Raw genomic sequence first — 22483 nt, 5'->3', positions numbered from 1 at the left:
CTTTGGACGTCGCATGCAGTTCCCCCCTCAGGCTCTCGGTGCTTCTCTCCATTTGGACTCTCAGGCTCTCGGTGCTACTCTCCATTTGGACTCTCAGGCTCTCGGTGCTACTCTCCATTTGTGCCCTTAGCGTCTCTGTACCTCTCTCCATTTCTGCCCTAAGTGTCTCAGTTGATGTTTCTATGTCTGCCTTAGTGCCCCCATATTCATCGGCATGGTCCTTGAGGAGTGTGGCCAGTTGCTGCTGTTGTACGATTAACTGGTCGAGGGACTGTTGCCTCTGCTGGGCCATGGCCATTTGCGGGGGTGCCACAGAGGGGCTGTTGTCCTCATGTTGCCTTGCCACAGGGCTTGTGGGGGATGGCCAGTCGTCGTCTTGTGGGTGCCCCTGCGTGGTATCCTCATGTTGTACGGGATGGGACAGACAGGGGGATTGGGACAGGTCATGGATGGATCTGACTTCGACATCCCCGTTTTCTGTGTCCGAGCATGCTGCCATCAATGGGGTGTCACCTATGGTGCTGCTGCCACCAGAGGCAGTGCCTTCTGTGGCATCCATTGGGGGGACCTGTGGTGGTGGTGTTGTGGGCATGCTGGCTGCTGGGGTGCCTGTTGATGTTCCCTCCTCTGTGCTGCCACCTGATTTGTGCTGCTGCCGTGTCTTGATGCGTGCAGCTGAGGTGGAGGGTCTCTGGCCGTTGGTCTTGGCCCTCTTTGCAGGTGTGCTGGTAGGGGTGTCCTGTAGCTCGTCGTTTGGATCGGACCCTGTGGTGGAGTAAAGGAGGGCGAGGGTTATTGATGGGTCTGTGGGAATTGGAATGGCATTGTATCACATGCTTTGGGGTGGTACCTGAGGGTGATTTGGGTCGGGGCCTTGGAGGTGCTTTAATTTGTGTGTGGAGTGAGGGTGCAGTTGTTTGGCAGCCTGCAGTTAGGGTGTGCCTGCTGCACGTGTAGTGCGTGTATTAGGGGTTTTTAATTATTTATGTATTTATTGTGGGTTTTAACGTGCGCTATCAGGCCGATGTGTGTGGACGTTCTCCTGGACATGTGTTTCTGTTGCACTATGTGGACGCATGGTACTTCACATGGATGGACTGTGTGGATTTGGCATTGTTTTATCGGGCCCACCTACCTGAATCTTCGGATGTCTGCACTCCTTTCTCCATCCCTCCGACTCCCTCTATGCTCTCCATTCCGATGGTGGAGGCACAGATTTCTTCCCAGGGGGTCAACTTGATGGGTGATTCAGGACCTCCCCCGGTGGCTGTGGCAATGTTGCGGTTGGCAGAGAGTATGCTGCGGACGCGTATCCGCAGGTCGTCCCATCGCTTGCGGCATTGCTGTGGGGTGCGGGGTGCGGTCCCCACCGCACTTACCCGCTGTGCCACCAGAGCCCATATGGTCTTCTTGTTTGCAAGTGCCGTTCTGGTCATTTGCGTGGAGAAGACGACGGCAGCATTCTCCTGGAGGGTCTCTGTTAGCACGGTGAGTTCCTCACGGGAGAAGTGGACCTGCCGCTTGCGGTCGCACGCTTTCTTCGCTACTTTTCCCATTTTTCTTGGTTTCGCTAGGGTGGGTGACGGGTTGGGGTGTGTTTCAGGGTAGTGATTTTAGTGGTTGTGTGGTTTTAGTGGTTTTATAGGTGTACGGCGGGATGTTTCCCGTTCCGGGCCCATGTTTTTACTTCCGTTTCCGTATATTTCCGGTCACCGTACTTTCCGGTAGGCGCACACTGCGGTGACCGCTAAGAGGGGTGGCGGTATAGCACCTAGGGCGCCGTACGGCGGCGGTGTGGGCCGTTTTGGGGTCATTTCCGCCATCGCGGACTTTGCACTTCCGCCGTGGCGTGGTGCTCGTGCCCGATGGGTCGGAATGGGCCGCACTTTGCTCCTTCGTGCAATGGCGGAAACGCTATTTACGCTGTGGCGCTCCGGTCAGTCACTTTCCGCCAGGGTCGTAATGAGGGCCATTGTCATTCAAAGACAGAGCCACTACTGGCAAAGTATATGTATCAAAAAGAGGGGCATCACCCTTGCTCAGCTGGACACACCAGGCTTTGCTTAAAGTCCGACTGGATGCCAGTGCGCAGTAGTCAATTTATGTTGTGGAATCAAATGAAATTACTACAGAGAGAGTAAAGGATGAAGTGTTCAGAGATGGAATAGGATGTGTAAAAGGTATTACACATCGTATACAACTCAAAGATAACTGCAAACCAGTTGGACAGAAGTTGAGGAGTGTTACTCTGGCCATGAGAGAGGAAGTAAAGAAGGAATTAAAGAAATTAGAAGAGCAAGGGATAATTGAAAAAATTGATGCTGCAGAATGGGTGTCACCACTGGTAATTGTGAGGAAGAGCTCAGGAAAAGTGAGTGTGCATCGATCTGAGAGAATTAAACAAATGCATCATACCGGAAAGGCACCCATTGCCTAATATTCAAGAACTATTATCAACCATGGGGTCAGCCAAGGTGTTTTCTACTCTGGATCTTACGTCTGCATACCATCATATCTTGCTGCATAAAGACTTAAGACAATTAACTGCATTCATAACACCTGAAGGATTGTATCAATATCGTAGAATGCCGTTTGGTCTCATCTCGGCAGCCTCTGTTTTTCAAAAAACCATGCACCACATATTCGATGGTGATGAAGGTATTGTATATTTTCAAGATGACATTCTCATATATGCCAATGACCAGACAGAACATGATAATAGGCTAGAGAAAACATTGTGAAAAATACACAAGATGGGCCTGACACTTAGTAAAGAACAGTCAAAGATTCATAGAATGGAGATTGAATATTTAGGTCATGTCATTTCCAAAGAAGGAATTGCACCTAAGCCAGATATAATGTCAGAAATTGAAAATTTGGAAATTCCTAGCAATAAGGAGCAGCTAAGAACATTGCTAGGAATGGCTGAATATTATTCAAAGTATGTGAAGAAATGTCCTGATCACACAGCTGTGTTAAGGGATCTCACCAAAATGAATGTGAAATCTTTATAGAGTGAGGAGTGTGAAAAAGAATTTAAGTACATTGAAATGCCTTAGCGACAGCGCCTGCTTTGAAGAATTATGTACGAGGACAACGTACAATAATTACAACAGATGATAGCAACGTGGGGCTTGGTGCATTATTAGCACAAGTAAATGATGGAGAAGAGAAAATAATAGCGTTTGCTTCACGTCTATTGAAGGGAGCAGAAAAGGCATACGCAACCATTAAAAATGAAGCACTGGCTATTGTTTGGGCTGTTAACAAATTTAGGAGCTTTGTGTCGGGGACACGTTTTGAAATACATACAGACCACAAACCACATGTAGAGTTGTTTATGAGCAAAGGTTTGGATAAGGTATCGGGAAGGATAAGGCGATGGGTCCACAGAATGCAAGAATTTGATATAGTACTTAAATACATTCCTGGTGTAAGAAATTATGCCACAGACTGTCTATCTAGGCTGATAAATGCTCAAGAAGAATCTGAGAGTGAAGAAGAACAACAAGAAATGACATGCACATTTCAAAATTCAGCCTTTTCCAGAGATGAATGGTTGGAAGGGATGGACAATGATACCAAGATGAAGTTTAGAGTAGAAAACATCAATAGGAGGAATGTTCCTATTAGTAAAGTTCAAGAAGCAGACGCTCAAGGATTTTGGAGTGTCAGGGATGAGCTGAGCATACAGAATGGATATCTGCTGAGAGAAGACAGATTGATTCCGCCGGAGGATCGCAGAAAGAAAATAATAGAATTAGGACATGAAGACCATCAAGGCATTTCCAAAACGAAGAATAGAATAAGGAACACGTATTGGTGGCCAGGATGTGATGCACAAATCGAAAGAAATGTGAGGAATTGTATCCTTTGCAAGAAGTCAGACAAGAGTTGTGTGAATGATAAGTACCCTATGGTAATGACTGATATACCAAATAGACCCTGGAAGAAATTTGGGATAGACATTGTAGGTCCTGTGTGGAGTGATGGGTATCAAACATTTTGTGTAGTTGTGATTGATTTGCTGACAAGATGGGCAGAGGTGAAGATGATGTCAAATGTTAACACTAAGAATGTCATCAATTTTATGGAAGAGATATGTGGTCGTGAGGGGTTTCCAGAAATAATACTATCTGACAATGGTCCTCAATTTGTCTGTAAGGAAATGGAAGTGTACTTGAAGGAGAAGTCCATCACACATATTACCAGTGCCATTTACCACCCCTAGACTAATGGAGTAGTGGAGAGATACAATAGAATACTTAAAGAGGCCTTTAGGTGGGCGTGGTCAATTGGAAAGAATTGGAAAGAAGTTTTCAGAATGACGGTGATAGCACATAGATTTACCCCGCATAGCACGACTGGTGTGTCACCATTTGAATTGAGTAGGGGTAGAAAAGCGACCACCGAGTTATGTCCAGGGTGGATGAGTGATGTATTGGATATGGAAGTGGTTACCAGTGATGTTGAAGCTAAAATCAGATTGAAACAAAGCAGCAACAATGCGTGTCATGATAAGAGGAGATTTAGGGTAAGCAATGGCCCTGAGGTAGGATGTTATGTGAGAGTCAAATTACCAGAGGCACTGAGTATGAAAGGTAGCAAGTGGTCAAACCCAATTGAAGTTATTGAGGTCTTTAAACATGCCGTGAGAACGAGTGATGGTAGAGTGTGGAATAATGGAAGGATAATGGCGACGAAAGGTAATGATAATGTTGAGCACAGGAGCGGAAGTGAGTTTAAAGAGAACATGATTAATCAGAAATCTACCTTACCATCAAATTCAATACATATACCAATAGTGGCACAAACTGCAAGATCAAGGTTTGGAAGGGAGCATCGAAGACCAAATTACTTATTGGACTGTGGTGAATAAAGATGACTTTGTGGAAGAAAAGGAATGTGTAGTATAGCAAAGTTTGCTATACTGTGTGGTGATGCAGGAAGGATTCCAGAAGAGGAATGCTGGGATAGAATGTAAGAGAGACTTTGGTGGACGGTTGAAGAAGCTGGAAGACTTCCCTGCAGCTGCTCCTTATTATATCCCCTTTCTTATGTCATGTATATACTTCAAGAAGTAACAATAAATAAGTAAGCCCCCCTTTTGGTAATACAGCCTGCATTCCTCATTATACTTCGAATACACTTGCTTTTAAAGAGGTGTTTAAGTAAAGGGCCAAAGAAGAGGAAATTCCAGCGAACCTCTTTGACATTGGAATAATTCGAACTAGAGGAAAAGAAGAAACGTTCTGCAGGTTAAGTGCAAATCCCAGCTGAAACCAGTAACCCCCCCCCCAGACCTCGGTTCCAAGAAACATTGGCATCAACCGGACATTTCTGCATAACAGTCCAGGAGTTGGTCAAAGAAACATTAGCCTGCAAGTGGATCCACTACAAAGCATTCATAACCACTGAACTCGATCTTCCATCCGGAAAGGCGGCCCACACCGGATATCCGGAATATAATGCAGATGTATGGTTCGATCAGATGCTCATCAATATTAGGCAACAAAAGTGGACCTTTCCAGTGAGTAATGATTTGGTTATTCCCCATTCAATCACTACTAGCAAACAGAACCACCCTTTCCAAAACATCTGCTGAATCAGTTTAGCAAAAACGACATGACTGCGATTTTCCAAAGCCCTGAGAAAGGGCATTTATTCAGTGAAAATTCTTTGGGCCTCATCGCCAGTTTGGCCTGAGCCTTTAAATGCAGCGGTAACAGTATTACTGCCTCATTTAAGGGCTGGCCAAATCACGATTTCGGGTGGAAAATGGCATTTTTACCTCCAGCTTTTCAATGGTTGTAAAAATGACCATTTTTGGACTGTTTTCGGCCATTTTTGGTGCTATTAGTGACAGTGCAATTACCGCCGGCGGTAATAGCGCCCCCCAACCCCATTATGGTCCCAATGGGGAATGGGAATTTACTGCCTTCTAGCAACTTGTGATCTGGAGCAAATTACACCGGACCGAGTTGAGGTAGCGCTATTAGAGTTGGGCGGAATCCCAGTGGTATTACCGCCTGGATACTGTGCAAACACGTGATGAGGTCCATACACTGGGGATTCAGCTACCACTAAATCTGGCAGTGGTTTTTTAGGAGCAGTGGGGGAGAACCTGTACACTGCAAGTGGGGCTCGGGCTACCCTTATTACTCATAAATTGGCAGCGGCAAGGATCACATTGGCACACGAGCGGAAAAATGAGCATGGTCCAATCGGATCCATGTGGTGGGTAAGAATGTGGGGCGTTATGGAAATGGAAAAGATGTGTGCAGCGCCCAGGGGTGCTTACCAAAGACTCCTGGCAGTATGGCTTCCATTCCATGAACATGTATCAGCCAGAGAACAGTATTACATTAAGCCAGCATTGCTGCGGAAAGTCTCAGTCCTATGAAAACAAGTGGAACAGAAAAGAGGTTGCGAGGTCTAAGAAGGGAGAGAAAGCATACAATAGAATCCATGTCAGTCTGGGACTCTTGGTTGAACCGCCGTCAACTTAATTGACTATGGGCCTCATTAAGAGTTTGGAGGCAGCCATGCCCTTAATAAGGGTTCCCTGAATGGGGAAATACCAGGCAATTCCGACCTAGGAGGGCCTGGTATTTCCCCATTCAGGGAACCCGGACCCGGTCCATTCCCATTCCCATTTGAGCCCCCATAGGGCTCAAAGGGAATGGGGAGCATGCTAACTACGGGCCCGTTAATGAGGGGCCCATTGTTAGCATGCTGTGCCGCTTGCGGGACCCGCTAAGGACGTCTGGTAAAAGCAGGCGTCCTGAGCGGGTCCCGCGAGCGGACCTTGTAATGGGGTGGTAAGGGGTTAAAGGCACCGACACCTTTACCAGCGCCGTTAACCCCTTACCACCCTCCTCGTAATGAGGCCCTATTTGTTTGTTACATGGTTTGTGGGGAGTGTGGTGGGTGGGATATGGGGGAGATTGGAAATTGACATCTTGAAAATGGATGTGATCTATGACAGCAGTTAAGTATCCTTTTTATGATTCTTATAGGAAATATATCTTGTATGTCTGGTGAACACTACAAATAAATAAAGCTTTAAAAAAATAAAATAAAGAGGCTCGTCCAAGCCAATGACAGCTGTACCGTCAACAGACATGATCTTTCCATTAAGCTGAAGTCGCTGTTAACCTATTATTCATCCAGTGACAGAATGTCAAGCCATTTGTGGTTATATTAGAAATTTCATTAACCATATTTTCCCAAATGCCAGTATATCGGCATCTCAAAAGATAGTTAATGATTTTAATTTCTTCTTTTCAGAAAGAAAATCGATCTGATCAGGACTAACATCGATGCACAAGTAGTGGTCCCTTATACTGAGGTGACCATTGAGAATGCACGCTCTGATAATCAAATGATTGTGCCTGAGTTTGCTTTTTCGTTGGTTACTGCAGAAAGCATTGCAGGCTCACTTTCTCCTGCCTTCGTGCCTAAAGCATCCATGCCCTGCTCCTTCACCACTGGGAGGTAAGATACCTCATTATGCTAAAAAATCACTGTGGAGAAAATTGTGACCACACAGTTGCAGGATTTCCGGAAGAAAACAGCATCCTAGACTCCTATCAGTCAGGATTCAGACCAGGTTACAGCACTGAGATGGCCTTACTTGCCATCTGGGACGACCTTCTGGAGACTGCAGAGAATGGTGAAATTAGCATTCTTTTCATGCATGACTTGGCGGCAGCCTTTGATACAGTCGATTTTGGCATTCTCAAATCCAGATTATCATCACTAGCACATGTATCCGAAGAGGCCATCCAATGATTCACCTTGTTTCTGACTGACTGCTCTCAACAGATCAAGGCAGGCCCTTACTCTGATTCGTTGCCAGTAACATGTGGAGTGCAGCAGGGGTCGTCCTTGTCTCCGTTATTGATCAATGTATACATCCGCCCACTGCTTAACATCTTTGCCAAATTCGATGTGCGTTATCATTCATATGTGGACGATACGCAGCTATACATTCGGTTAAAGCAACCACTGGAGGCAGGGGAGTGAGTTCTAAAATGTGCAGAAAGAATTCAATCTTGGATGCTGGACAATAAGCACCAATTGAACACTCAAAAACAGAGATGGTTGTTTTTGATCCAAAAAAGCAATTAGCTAATGTACTACATCTGGTTTCCTGTCCAACTTTGTTTGGAACTGATACTAAATATACTCGGACAGTAAAAACCCTGGGCTGCATTTGGCAGTCCAGCATGAGCTGTAACCTACAAGCCAATCAGATTATTTAGTCTCTCTATTTTTAATTAAAACTTCTTTAGGCTCTACTCTCGCTTATTTCTAAGAAGCATTGTCCAATCTTGGTAGGAACCCTCACAAACACCAAATTAGACCATTGTAATGCACTTCTAACTGGCATACCGAAAAATCAGCTTCAGCGGCTCCAGGTTGCTCAGAATTCAGCAACTGATGTTCTCACTACCGCGGGAAACACCTATCTCAGAGTTTCAAACAGGTCCTCACTGGCTTGCACTGCAGAAGCGGATACAGTTCAAGAGTCTATGGGCTTCATTACACGGATGGCGGTGGACCAAGGTGCTTTTAGCACCTTGGTCCATGCTGGTAAAATACTGGCATCGCCTTGGTGGAAAGGGGAATTACCTCCCTATTCCAAGGTTGGCGGGGCTGTAATTCCCCTTTCCCCCATTGCCCTTCCCCATTCCCATTTTTTCCCCATAGGGCTCTATGTGAATGGGGAAGGCGCTAATTATGGTGCGGCAAATTGCGGTACCGTAATTAGCTCCCTGGTCCCTTTGCGGGTTGGTTTTTAACGCCTGCAAAAAGCAGGCGTTAAATTCACCAACCCGCAAAGGGACCTCGTAGTAAGGCGGTAAGGGTTTACCGGTACCGGTAAAATACAGGTACCGGTAAACCCTTACCGCCTACCGTGTAATGAGGCCCTATGTCTTGTTTTTAAGTGTATCCATGGCCTTTCCCCAAACTATCTATCATCCAAGATTGTAACTCATTGTCCCACCCGTACACTGCGATCTATGGGAAAAGGCCTGTTAGTGATCCCTCTCTAGGACTACTACTTGGGGGGACAGACGTTTTTCTCTTGGGGGCCCCCCAGCGTGGAATTGCCTTTTGCCACAGCAACGGCAAATTAATTCTAAAGCCATCTTTAGGAAGCAATTGAAAATATACTTTTATTCTCTGGGCTAATCCCAAAAAGCAGGCGTTAAAGCACCAACCCGCTAAGGGACCTCGTAATAAGGCGGTAATGGTTAACGGTCACCGTTACCATTAACGGTGACCGGTAACCATTACCCCCATCCGTGTAATGAGGCCCTTACATTGACAATGAAGATGCTCCAGGGAAAACACAAGCAAAAGTGTGTGAGTTTTAAGCCATAGTCTAGAAAAGGACCCTCTCGTTGAGTCCAAATATCTTAATCTGTTCCACATAGTGATTGGGGAATGAGGCCCTTACATTGACAATGAAGATGCTCCAGGGAAAACACAAGCAAAAGTGTGTGAGTTTTAAGCCATAGTCTAGAAAAGGACCCTCTCGTTGAGTCCAAATATCTTAATCTGTTCCACATAGTGATTGGGGAATGCTGCCCCGAGGTGATCACAACCAGTTGTCTTGAGCAGGTACCTTTTGGCAAATGTTGCCAGGGAACGATGTTCCTCCTGAACATTAGTAGCTACCCATTGAGTGGCAGTTGATTTCTTCCCCATGTGTCTCGGGTAGAATTTCAGGCGCAGTTATTGTTTGTCACATTTCCTAGCCGAAGGCAGGCTATAGGCACTAGGATCGAGTGAGCTCTCCTGATCTGAATTTTTAGTGATCCGACAAGCCCAGGTTCTCAATGCGCAAGGCTTCTTTATTCCCCTTGGTGGGCTTGCCTTTCCCACCACACTCTGACATATGGCTGCCAGCTAGGATATGTCTTTCTCTTCTTTCTTTACTTCCCTTATTGTCTGTAGGCTATTGTCTCTACCAGCTTCTGCGGCCACGTTAACAAGGCTTTCACCTTCTCTAGCCCTTACACCCTGACCACACATTGGCTCAAGCCACACCAGCCTTGCTACTACCTCTCAGCATCCTTCCAGCCATTAGCCCTCTTGGCTTGGACAATACTGGTACTCTTCTAGACCTCTCTTTCTACTAATTTCCCCTTGCTGACCCTGCTCTGATGCCAAATTGTATCTGCCCCTCCCATGTCTCTTCTCCAACCTGCTCTGATTTCACCTCTTCTTTTTCCTCCCCTCTGCTTCCTCCAAATCTTTCTCCCCCCTTCAATGTCCTCCTCCCTCCGCCTCTCTGTTTTTACCCCTCATCATTTCTTCTTTTCCCTGATGTTTTCTTCTTCCTCCTAACAGCTATTGCCCAACTTCTTCTTCTCCTTGTCTCTTAGAACTCTCCTCACTTCCTACATGCACCTCCACACCATGAAACTTTCTCCAGACTCCCTCAATGTGGACCTTCTTCTGCCCCCTTTTATAACTGTGTCCATCATAAGATTGCAGCAATGCAAATTGAACTGTGGGTCACCTGGGCTCAATTTGCGGTGGCCACATGTGATTGAATGATTATAAATGGGCCCTCCTCTGGCACAGGTGTACGAACTAGAGTTTTCTTAGACTTTTGCCACCTGGTAGCTCCACGGTTGAAAGCTTTTAAGCATTAAAACATCATCTTGGCATATGGCAGCTATGCCATGTGGGCCACCTTTGCCACCTTGTTTCCTTTGGGTCAGATGGCATGTTGCCTGCCCTCCAATAACATATGCCTCCTAGTTCTGCGCCTACACATGACTTCGCCTGTCTCTCCCGCAGTAGGAACTGCTGGGTAAGATTGTGTCTACGTTGTTCTGCACTCACAGCATTTGCGTGGGGTTTCTCTTTGTATTATGCTTGTGGTCTGCACTTGTAAATCACAAACCCTGTCAGTGTTGCCCAGTGCTTGAGGCTCTCATTCTAATGGTGGCTAGAAGGGTGTTTACTGCCTGAGTTGGGAGACTGAGAATTGGGGAGAGACCATGGAAGATCTGCCCTATGTTGCATCTAGGGTAAGAATCAAAGAGAGTGTAACTTGACCCAGCCACAGGGACACCCTCAAACCAATTCCCAGTCTCTGATGAGTGAATTCACCACATACCTAAGAGGATCATTTTGGCACTACAAATACCCACCCTTGCAATATCTTGATGATTGCATCTAATCACAAAATATTTGCCTCATGTCTATAGCAAATTAAATTACAATATGTACATATATATGTCAAAACCGGTATGGCAAATGGTAGATTTGCAATTTAATGGGGCTATTTCATGTTTCATAAAGCAGATACAATCAGAATGCAGACAGGGCATGATAATTCCTCAGTGCATACATGTTGAGGCCGAATAGCATGGTTGGGGCCACTGCCATTATTGTTTGACCTGATAGAAATGCTTATAGCAGATTATTTGCTGCCACTGTTCATGTCAGGCTGTCCGGGGCATAGGGTGTATCATGTAAGGTGGCTACTATCAGGTTTCCTGCTTCAGATAACTGCAGACTACAGTTCATGAGTATTCACAGACAGTGGCGTCGCCAGGAATCAAATTTAGGAGGGCCACAGAGGGGGCCAAAGACAAAAGTAGGGGGGGCACAGACAAATGTAGGGGGAGAACATGGTCACTGCTCATCTTAGGTAGGGAGGCACAGGGTTTCACAGGGGGGGCCCTGGCCCCCCCTGTACCCCCACTAGCGACGCCACTGTTCACAGAACAGTCAGGCAGTGGTTCACCTTCTACGGGTCCAAAGAGAGGCCAAACGTGTCCAGGTGGGCCCCATCTCTACCTGCAGTAATGTTTACTCTATCTACAGCCTATTCAGGACCAACCTGTAACCTGGTCCTCACTCGCCACTGTAACTATTTTGTGCCTATTCTCTGTACATACTATTCTCAGTATATTCTACTCTTGTATGTAAACATTCAGAGCCTGGACTAATGTATGCTCTGTCTGTTGCATTATGATGTTCGTGTAACGATATGTAACTCTGCTGTGCACATGATTATGCGCCCAGCTACCTGAGGGTTCAGACGCGCGGGTTCGGACGCGCTTTATAAATAAACAAACTAAACTAAACTAAACTAAACAGATCCCAGAACCACGCATAAACCTTCAAATTGCCACACGCCTCCATTTATTCCTCTGTGCCCTTCAATTTCTACATGAGATAGATGGATAACTCTTCACCAACATGGACAACAAGGTACATCAATCCATAGATGATACGCAGCTTTACCTAAAGATCCATTGCTTGAACAATATCCTTCAGCGCTGTCTGCCCTTCTCCCACCCTCAATCACCTACCTGATGCTCAACCTGACAAAGACCAAATTAATTATTCTGCTAGGTTACCACATAAAGCATGCTCTCGTCAAGAATTGGCTGACTGACAAGAACCTCCAAGATTCGCGCATCAACTTTGACTCAGTGCTAAATCCCTCAGTTTTACCTTTGACCTTGACTTCTCATTCAAAACACACTTCACCAAAGAGCTCTAAGCAGCATGGTACCAGCTGGTGCTCTTCCAGTCCAGTCTTTAATTCCTGGCCCAAATGTCAGAACAGTAGTCCAAGCACTGGCCCTCTCTAACTTTAACAGTGGCAACACCCTACTCAGAGGTGTCCCAGATGCCACTTTTGCCCCTCTGAAACCTGCCCAGCACACTGCAGAATACCTCGACACAGGACTAAGAAAATGCAACGACATCATCTCCATCCTCAAAGAGAACTACCGGCAACTCCTTCAAGCACGCATCATTTTTAAGACAACCTGCATCTCTTACAAAGCAGTCATGAACAAAACGCCACTCTACTTGGCTGTGAGAGTAAGCATCTCCAGAGCCCAGCGCACTACCAGAAGATGCCAGACTGGAACAAAAAATGCAAGAGGGGAGAAACAGGAAACCGGCTATTTGCCGTGGGCAACCTGTCTTTGGAAGAAGTTAGTAATGCAGATAAAACCCTCCAGCCTTCACTTCAGGAAGAACCGGAAGAACCTCCTCTTTAGAGAGCATCTTGCTCATCGCTGTTCACAGCACTCTGCCCTTTTTTCCCCCCATCTAGAGCTCCCCATCCCCTGCACCCGCCGCCAATCAAAGCTATCCACGTGCCATATCTGTAAAACCCTGGGTCTGCCCCCTATGTACAGCACTCTGTTACTTTCCAGCTAGGTACATACTTTATAAATCCCATACATAAATACATATATACATACATGTTCAGGTCGCATACAATGGCTAAAGCCTTTTGTAATGGTTTTCTGGCCAAATATATTTGTCTTGAAGAGCCAAAGTTTTGTTTTTGGGTTAACTGATACACGGGCGTATTCTTGAGTTTCAGGTGGCACAAAATCCATTTTTAGGATTTTGATTTTGCATGTCAAATTTGTATAACTCCCAGGCAACATATCATTATAATGAGGCCTCATTCCTGGATTGATTTTTCAGCTACCAATTGATGTAAGGCCATGTGTATTGGATCCGAGGTCTCCGGTAAGGGGTTTGCTTGCCCAACAAATGGATAGAAGTGTCTTATTTACCCAGTCGTCTACCTCCAATATCAGAGTTCTGCGTCTCATGCTGTGTATCCGAAATAAAGGTCTGAAGCCATGAAAGCTGGCCAATGCTAGGGAGCAAAAGAGCACTACCTTTCCATTGCCCCGCCACACCCCCACGAGCAGGTTTGGTCAGGAATGTGGAGACTACATATAGTAGCTAAGTACACAGCAGGGTGACCGCACAGAAAAGCCCCAAAAGAATATTTTGACGCTCTTGTTTTTCTTGAGATGGGTCGGAGTATGCCATGCCCAGTGACGCAATTTGCCTGTATCGGATGCCTTATCTGAGCAGCCAATGACAGGGTGAGATCAACTGGTGTGGTTGGCCTCTAGTGCCAGTGTGTGTAGTTGTAGTATGATGAATCTTTTCTTTGGAACGTGAAGAGTAGGAGGGATTCAGCTATTGTTGAGGTACAAGAAGGGTCACCTAGTTTCTCCACAGGCTCAGCTTTCAGGTGGACGCTGAGCATACTGTCCCAGATGGTAGCACAGGACAGCATAATGGCGTAAAAGAGACTTGTGGTAAGGGAGAGGATGTCTGCTCATGTTACGGGCTAGGGGTGGGGCTGTAACCAGCTGTTTTGAGATGGTCCAATCATGTGATCTAAGTGAGGGTTTTTCGGTGATAGTGGGAGGGTTGGGCAGGGACCAGCAGTCAGAGGATGGATTAGACATTTTATGTCACGTCGCTGATGTTGGGAAGCTGGTAAAATTCTGTCTGTGCTTCAATATTGGAATGCAAAGACCTCAGCACTGAAGTTAAGATTAGGGTGACTCACATGCCAAAGCAGTCTTTTAAGCATCGTCCAGCAACGACCCGAGCACTCTCTCTGAAATGTGGTTAACTCAAGTAGCATCAATGATTGTTGCCACAACTAGGCAGAGTAGGATGGCAACCGGCAAGGAGGCTTGAGTATGCTTTGCTGTAAATAAGGATCAAGGCCACTAAGTGAAGGTACAAGGGGTGAGCAATCAGCTTCTGTCATCTTCTCCTTTTGGGGAAATGGCATATTTGAATCTCTGGCATATCGATTGGGGGCAGTCATGTCGAAGTGGCTGATGTTGCTGGCACATTACTGCCAGGGTAAGGATGGGAGTGACCATCATATAAGTGTACACGGCCCTCAGTAACCTGCCTCAGTGATTTACTTTTCATGCATTCAGCCCTTATTACTGATTAATATGGTTGAAGACTGATTTAACTCAAGTCAAGCTGCAAGGTCATTCTTGTTTTAGGGACAGGTTATTTTATTTGCAAGCAATAGTATGTGCATAGTCCTTCTGAACTTGGGAGAGGTAAGTGGGTGACCTAAATGTGTCTGCCTTCCTGACTTCTCATAACAATTCTGCCTGTCAAAAAGAAATCCGACCACAGGGGTCAGGTAAAGGGAGCTCACAGAACCCCTAGGCATCTGTCTGTCCCTCGTTCAAAGCTTAAAGTACAGGGAACTGATGTAGACAGTCATGGCATGCCCACCCCTTCTTTGTCAGAGCTTATGGCACTGGGGCGAGATTACCGGAGCCTTTATGTGGCCTTGTAGGGAGCTCTCAGTAATTGGCTCAGAGATTCCTGCATTTCCTTGGAGTCTGGAACACCATGCTTGATGAGATATTCAGAGGTTTATGTCCTTCCGTTTTCAGAAATCAAGATAATTGTCCTCCATACAAATCCACGAGAAAATGCCAGCCCTACCTTTGCCTGCCATGAACTTGTCCAGGAACTCCTGCCAGGTACCAGGCTCTGGGTGCACCTTGGAGATTAAGTAAAAGTGGAAGAAGGAAACGGCTACATCCTTGGCGTTGCGAGCTACGTAAATAATCTGAAGGTTGACAAAAAAGATGAAGATATACCAGTCATGATCACCACATCTAGCCCAATACATGACATGTTAATTTGTGGGCACAATTATACACCTGATTTCTCTCAAGCTATACCCCCAAAATAAAGCTCACATCCCCAACATTCCTTGCCACTGATCAAAGCCCCATAATGCTCTTGGCACCAAGCAGACCTGTTGGCAGAAGAAATATACTCCCTAATGCTGGTATACTTAGGCACTGGCCTCTTTGTGATTCCCGCATTTTTGTCTGGGAGAGAAGCTCCATTAACCCCCTTCGATTTTCTGTCAAGTCTAATACTAGCTATCGTTTAGTTCCCCTTGCTCAACTTTAGGAAGCTGGAAGCTTGCTAAACCTCAGGCATGCCAACAGAAAGGAGAAAGCAACATGGTGGTTGGTTTGGCAGATATCGTTGACGATTCCATCTTGTCTTCTTGCCCCAATATCACAGAAACATCTCCAGATCCCTAGAAGAGCATCTGTTGGGGAAGGTGGGGGATTGGATGGAGGATGTAAACGTTACCACTGCCTTCATTTCTATCCTTTCTTCTGAAACCTTTGCATTGACTTGTGCATCCCTGGATTGGGCTGGAGATGCATCCCGGGTGACAGGCCTGACTCTTAACCCAAAAGTGGACCACCCTCAATGTGACATGAGTGAAAGCTAGCCTCACTCTTGAGCGTTACCCACTCTAGGACAGGGGTCTGCAACCTACGGCTCCCCAGATGTTTTGAGCTTTGACTCCACTGATCCCTCGCCATTGACAATGCTGTTTAGGGGGATCGGAGTTGTAGTACAAAACATGTGGCAAGCCATAGTTGCAGGCCTCTGCTCTAGGGCACAGATTGTTTCAGTAGGACTCTAGAGCTTTGCCCGAGTCCTGCACGGGCCCTTTCCTACTATGTTTCTCACTGCACCCGAACCTATGAAATGCCTTCATCCCTTCCAGCTGGTGCTGGATGCACCCCCCAACACTGCAACAAACACTTTTTTCCCATTTCCCATACTCTCTTTGGGCATTGCATTCATATATATGCGTTTTGTGCTGTGTTCTAATAGCAAGGGTGAACAGTCATAGAATGTCCTTGCTCATTGTAACATCTAAATCTAGCTCCTAAATTAAAACCCTGTTCGGATCAGTGCACTAGCTGAGTTAATTTAGAGTAAGCCTAAAGTAGTGCCCATAATACCGTAAGTACCTATGCCAGCATCAGTGTCACCTCATAGCCTATGTGGTAATTAACCCCTATTCACCTTACAGTTTTTCTCCCAAAATGACTTTGGAAGGATCTGAACGGGGAGGTGAGTCTTTAGGATCCGTGGAGAGGGAGTCCTTGCTGCGAGTTGTGCCCCTGGTGAGTGAGAAAACAACATGAATATAAATGGCAGATAACTTGTGTGTGTTACAAAGAGCATGGTAAACGCATAACTCTCCGTCTTCACAGCCAGTTCTCCTGCTCCATCTCCCACAGTGGATGTCCCTATACATTTCCCTTACACCATCCCCAACACTACCCCCTATATGCATCCTTCCTACACTATCTCCCAAAGTCAGCCCTCCCACACTATGTCTCACATCCAGAACCTCTACCCTATATCCCCCAAATTCCAGCCCCCACAGCAAGTATTGGTATGCGATCTTCCGCAGGCAGCTCTCCTATATCATGGTTTAGAGTCAGAGGTGCTACACCATATCCCAACATCTACTGCTCCTACTCCATCGCCCACATTCACTACTCCTACACAATCCCTCACAACCAACCCACCTACTCTACCTTATTCATCAGCATGCCTGCACCATCCCCTGCAGCCACCGCTCTGTTCACCCCTGATAGACATGACTCTTACGCCATCTGACAGTGCCAGCATGCCTATGCCATCCCTAATAATTCATAATATTATTATGCCCCATATCTATCACTTCTACAGGGATTGTGTCTACATAGTCCTCAAGAACAAGAGCACATTCACTGTGGTCTGCAGTCAGAGCACGTACATCATCCACCACATCCAGCGCTCAAACATCATCCACCACAGCCAGCGCTCAAACATCATCCACCACGTCCAGCGCTCATACATCACCCACCACAGCCCACTCATACATCATCCACCACAGCCAGCATTCATACATCATCTACCACAGCCAGCACCCATACATCATCTACCACAGCCAGCGCCCATACATCATCTACCACAGCCAGCGCCCATACATCATCCACCACAACCAGCACCCATACATCATCCACTGCAGCCAGCGCTCATACATCATCCACCACAGCCAGCGGCATACAACATATACCACAGCCAGCGCTCAAACATCATCCACCACATCCAGCGCTCATACATCATCTAACACAGCCAGCACCCATACAGCATCTACCACAGCCAGCGCTCAAACATCATCCACCACAGCCAGAGCTCATACATCATCCACCACAGCCAGCGCTCAAACATCACCCACCGCAGCCAGCGCTCAAACATCATCCACCACGGCCATCGCTCAAACATCACCCACTGCAGCCAGCGCTCATACATCATCCACCACAGCCATCGCTCATACATCATCCACCACAGCCAGCACTCATATATCATCCATCACAGCCAGCGCTCAAACATCACCCACCGCAGCCAGCGCTCAAACATCATCCACCACGGCCATCGCTCATACATCATCCACCACAGCCAGCACTCATACATCATCCACCACAGCCAGCGCTCAAACATCACCCACCGTAGCCAGCGCTCAAACATCATCCACCACGGCCATCGCTCATACATCATCCACCACAGCCAGCGCTCATACATCATCCACCACAGCCAGCGCCCATACATCATCCACCACAGCCAGCGCCCATACATCATCCACCAGAGCCAGCGCCCATACATCATCCACCAGAGCCAGCGCCCAACGTCATCCACCAGAGCCATCGCTCAAACATCATCCACCACAGCCAGCGCTCATACATCATCGACCACAGCCAGTGCTCATACATCATCCACCACAGCCAGTGCTCATAGATAATCAACCACAGCCAGCGCTCATAAGCCAGCATTGCTACTTCATTTCCAACTCTGAGCACTCTTTTACCCAGAACCCTTGACTCTCTATCATAGTATCCCCTATATTTCCTTCTCCCCAGAGACTCCACATTCCCGTTCAACTCAGACATACCTGTCTCTTCCCCTGGGATGGCGAGGTCTATGAAGGGCACTCGTTTCACAATTACGTCCCGTCCACACTTTTCAGTGTCTCCATCGTGATATAGCATCTCCAGAATCTCACTGAGCAAGGTTGTGCCTGAAAGAAGCAAGAGAACTGTGGTGAGAAAGATATTGATTTGTCGGAGGAAGATTTGCCAAGGAAAGTGGGACTCATCCTTTAGGGCATTTCAGAGGATAAATGCTGGAGTGACAGGTAGTTGGATAAGTAGAAGCGGGCTAGCGTTTCCCTTCCCTACCCTAGAATGGCCCTGGAGTAGTCGTGAGTAAAGTAGAGGTGGGAAATTAAAGAATTCTCATGATGCCTCTCTGTTTCCCCCGAGCTGGGGATTCGATCATGGATTGACATGAAGTCACCCCCTCCGCAATGAAAAGCCTGTGTAAATATAATATTTCAATCATTCAAAATCATTTGTCTGCATAACTCCATAAAACAAGCACAATATAAAGCATTTCCATAATAACTACTTACATGCTATTCCTTTCAGCAAAACTGCACAGAAAGGTAAACTACAACACCCATTTTATAATAACTTCAACAATTCCTGTCACTTTCCCCGTCCCATCGCTCTGCCAGCCAGCACCGGACACCTGTGAACATGTTACTGTCTATTTGATTGCTTGTGAGTTCTAGGAAATCCTCAACTGTTGAAAAGGATCCTTGGGATTGGGTAGATTCTACTGTGCTCGGCCTGCTCCACCTTGCACGCAATTTTCCATGCACTGTGGCTTGGTTCCACGTAGGGTCCAGCCCAACGTACGTAGGCATTAGCACGGCATCCTGTGCTGCACCGTAACACTGTGCCTTTGCTCCTTATGTAATGTCTTACACTAGTGGTCTCTTTTAGCAGTCAGACCTTCGAGATATTTGCTGATCCTATAATCCTGTGCAACTAATCGCTCTCTCCATTTCACGTGTGTGTGTGGACTGTGTGGTCTAGAAATAGCCACACATCTGAAGTGCTCTGAGACCATGTACACAATGGTAATGTCCTAAACAAATTCTAAATAACCTGTCTGAATCTGTATGCATGCACAGCTGGCACCTGTTATCTGGCCTTGAATGGCTTATGGCTAACATCATTCCCAAATAGGACCTAGCAAGTGAATAGGCGTTGCTCTATCTTTAACCTACTTTACATATTGTGCATGGTATTTTGCATGTGATTGCATTTAATTCATTGTGCATGTCTTATTCATGTAAAGTACGGCAGAGCCCACAAATGTAAACAGTTACCCCCGGGTTGATAGAATGATTTGTACTAGCTCCCATTCCACCTCTGGAGCTCCACCACACAGGAAACAGCTCAATCCCACAGAAAATGTGGTGCAGCTGTCACACATTCTCTGACACCGCAATCCATGCTGTGCATAAACACGTTTACATTATGGCTTCAATAAAGTTGCTACACTAGTCATCAGTGCTAATAATTGAACGGTTGCTTAAATTATATCTACTATCTGCATGCAATGTAATGCTCCATTTCTCATGACTGTTCAGATCACGGTCTGCCGCAGAGTCACTTAACCTACAGCGGTTCAAAATATGGCAGTAGGCATGAGACAAATGCCATGCAGCATAACATAACGTAACATACCATAAAATACATGCATTGCACAAAGACTCCACTTGCTTCCAAATTCATGTTTAAATACATAAGTAGTAATAGATGATACCTTTCATCTGCAATTAAGCTTGACGGAGAGAACGCCCCATTACCACCGAAAGTCCCACCCTAGCGGAAGTCCCGGTCTGGAAGTGACATCATGTGTGTGACCCAGAAGTCCCACCCTAGCAGAAAGCCTATCCTGGAAGTTATGTAGTGGTGGTTAACCCGAACTTAGGCCCTAACGGCGGTATTACCCCGGATGTGACATCATAGTTGCTGCCTAGGAGGTCCCCACAAAGCCTGTAGTCCCTAGGGTGCCCCTCTCTGGTCTCCCCGGGAGTCCAAATATGCTTGGTGACCTATTCCTGAAGTGGTCTAGGGTGCTTAGCCTGAAAGGCTCACCTCTTTGAGGTTATGGGTATGTGGGTTGACCATTCTGCCCTGGATGTCCCCCCAAAGACCTGGAAGGGGAAGACTGTGCACAGGTCTTTTCTATCCTATTTTACTGGCTGATTACATACAAAAGGTCTCTAGAAAACGACGATGAAGAGAAAAACTTTCCTCATTAGTACCCCCAACAGTCCATTATGATGGCACGTATACGTAGGAACTATACTCTCCTTAAAATGCTAGTAACAGCACGACCACAGCAACGCAAGGCCATTCTGTGTCAAGCTTTTAATGATTTAGTATCGGCTATAGCTGAGATCGCCTTCAACACCATAAAGGGGAACGTTCCACTATCCACCTGCCATTTAGGAGTCTTAAAAAAGAAAAAGCGCATCCTCAAGAATCTGGGTTACAAGAGGGCCTCCCTAAAAGCTAAAAGAAAACTTTTGAAACAGTCCGGTGGTTTCATAGGACCGCTACTAGGTTTTGCATTGCCTCTGATCACCATGCTTCTAGGGGGCAGTTAATAGAGTACTGTCAGAAGATATATCTGGTTGACAAATGTCAGATGGCCGGCCTGAGCACCCAGAACCATGAAGAACCTGATATTTCGAAAATCTGCCACTCTGCGTTTCGATTCTGAAATGTAAGAGATCCTAAAGCGTCATCATTTATCGGAGTACACCAAGGTTACCCGCCATTCAGCTATTCTCCCAAACTACTTAACATACTTTAGCCAATTCCGAAAATGAGAAGACTAAACTAACATTGTACATGCCCCCTGAAGAACCCACAAGTCTCGACAACACAACCCCCAGGCCCTCCTTTTCAGATCCCCTGGTGGTTGGAAGTTCTGAACACCATTAACTCCTGCTATCGTAAAAATGCTGAACTAATGTTGAACATGATGATGAGTGACAGTGGGATAGCACCCTGGAATGAGAAGGGGGAGTTTATACATAAAGGAGAGGTTGCCAAAGGTTCAAAAGTTCACGAGTTAGTTTGGAGCATCACTAATCCTTCGGCCTTTGGAAGACACAAAAAACATAGAGGATGGGATCCGTTCATGCAATCCGCTGCCGATTTAAACATCCTGCTACTTTAATGGCAAATATGGGTCATTGTGAACTGCTCGAAACCTTAAAAGTCTCTGGTGTTAAAACACTGTCATACAATGTTGATTCTCTAGATAATGCATTTAAGAAAAAAAGAAGAAAAAATAATCCACCAAACGATCAGACTGGTTTAGTGTGTAACAGTGTGTTTTTAATTTTAAGAACCATGTTTAACAAGTGTAATTAATAGCGAATGGTTGGATTTTGTCAAGTCGCTAAACATAAATGAATACAATCTTCAATTCACTGAGTGCCACAGTAAGACCAGCATTGTGTACTTAGATATACTTGTAACTGTGTCACAGGAGAGTTTAGTGACTGAAACGTACCGGAAACCCACAAGCTCCACTATTACATGCGAAAAGCAATCATCCAACGTCACTAAAGTGGAGCATCCCCTATGGAGAATTCCGCATTAGACGGAACTGTTCCCTAATGGAAACTTTTGATAAGGAATCTAGAGTTGTGGCCCTCAGGTTTCAAAAAAGAGGCTATCCGAAAAAAGTACTGGAGAGAGCTTATCTTAAAGCCCGACAAAAAGATCATTCACTGTTGTTGATGCCCAAGGTCCAAACAGAAATTGTTATGGAAGAAAAAGCTACACGTCACATCTTAACATTTAGTAAAGCTTCACAGCACATTCGCCATATAATACACAAACATTGGCATGAACTTAAGCAAGATGAGCATCTGAGGTGCACCCTGGGGGCC

General features: G+C 46.1%; 1 protein-coding gene across 2 annotated transcripts in view; it reads right to left on the bottom strand.

The window, feature by feature from the left end:
- Positions 1–22483, bottom strand: part of LOC138581038 (sulfotransferase 1B1-like) — a 282080-nt gene that overhangs the window by 115827 nt on the left and 143770 nt on the right. For both annotated transcript variants that reach the window (XM_069652063.1, XM_069652064.1), the window contains exons 3-5: positions 18611–18736; positions 16693–16790; positions 15292–15418 (exon numbers count right to left, since the gene is read on the bottom strand). In XM_069652063.1, coding sequence (XP_069508164.1) covers positions 15292–15418; positions 16693–16790; positions 18611–18736 — 351 coding nt within the window. The remainder of the gene's footprint in view (positions 1–15291; positions 15419–16692; positions 16791–18610; positions 18737–22483) is intronic.

Source organism: Ambystoma mexicanum, chromosome 3p (genome assembly GCF_040938575.1).
Source record: "Ambystoma mexicanum isolate Mex_15411 chromosome 3p, UKY_AmexF1_1, whole genome shotgun sequence".
Classification (NCBI taxonomy): Eukaryota; Metazoa; Chordata; class Amphibia; order Caudata; family Ambystomatidae; genus Ambystoma; species Ambystoma mexicanum.
Note: the sequence above shows the minus strand (reverse complement) of the source record. Positions and strands in the feature narration are given on the sequence as shown.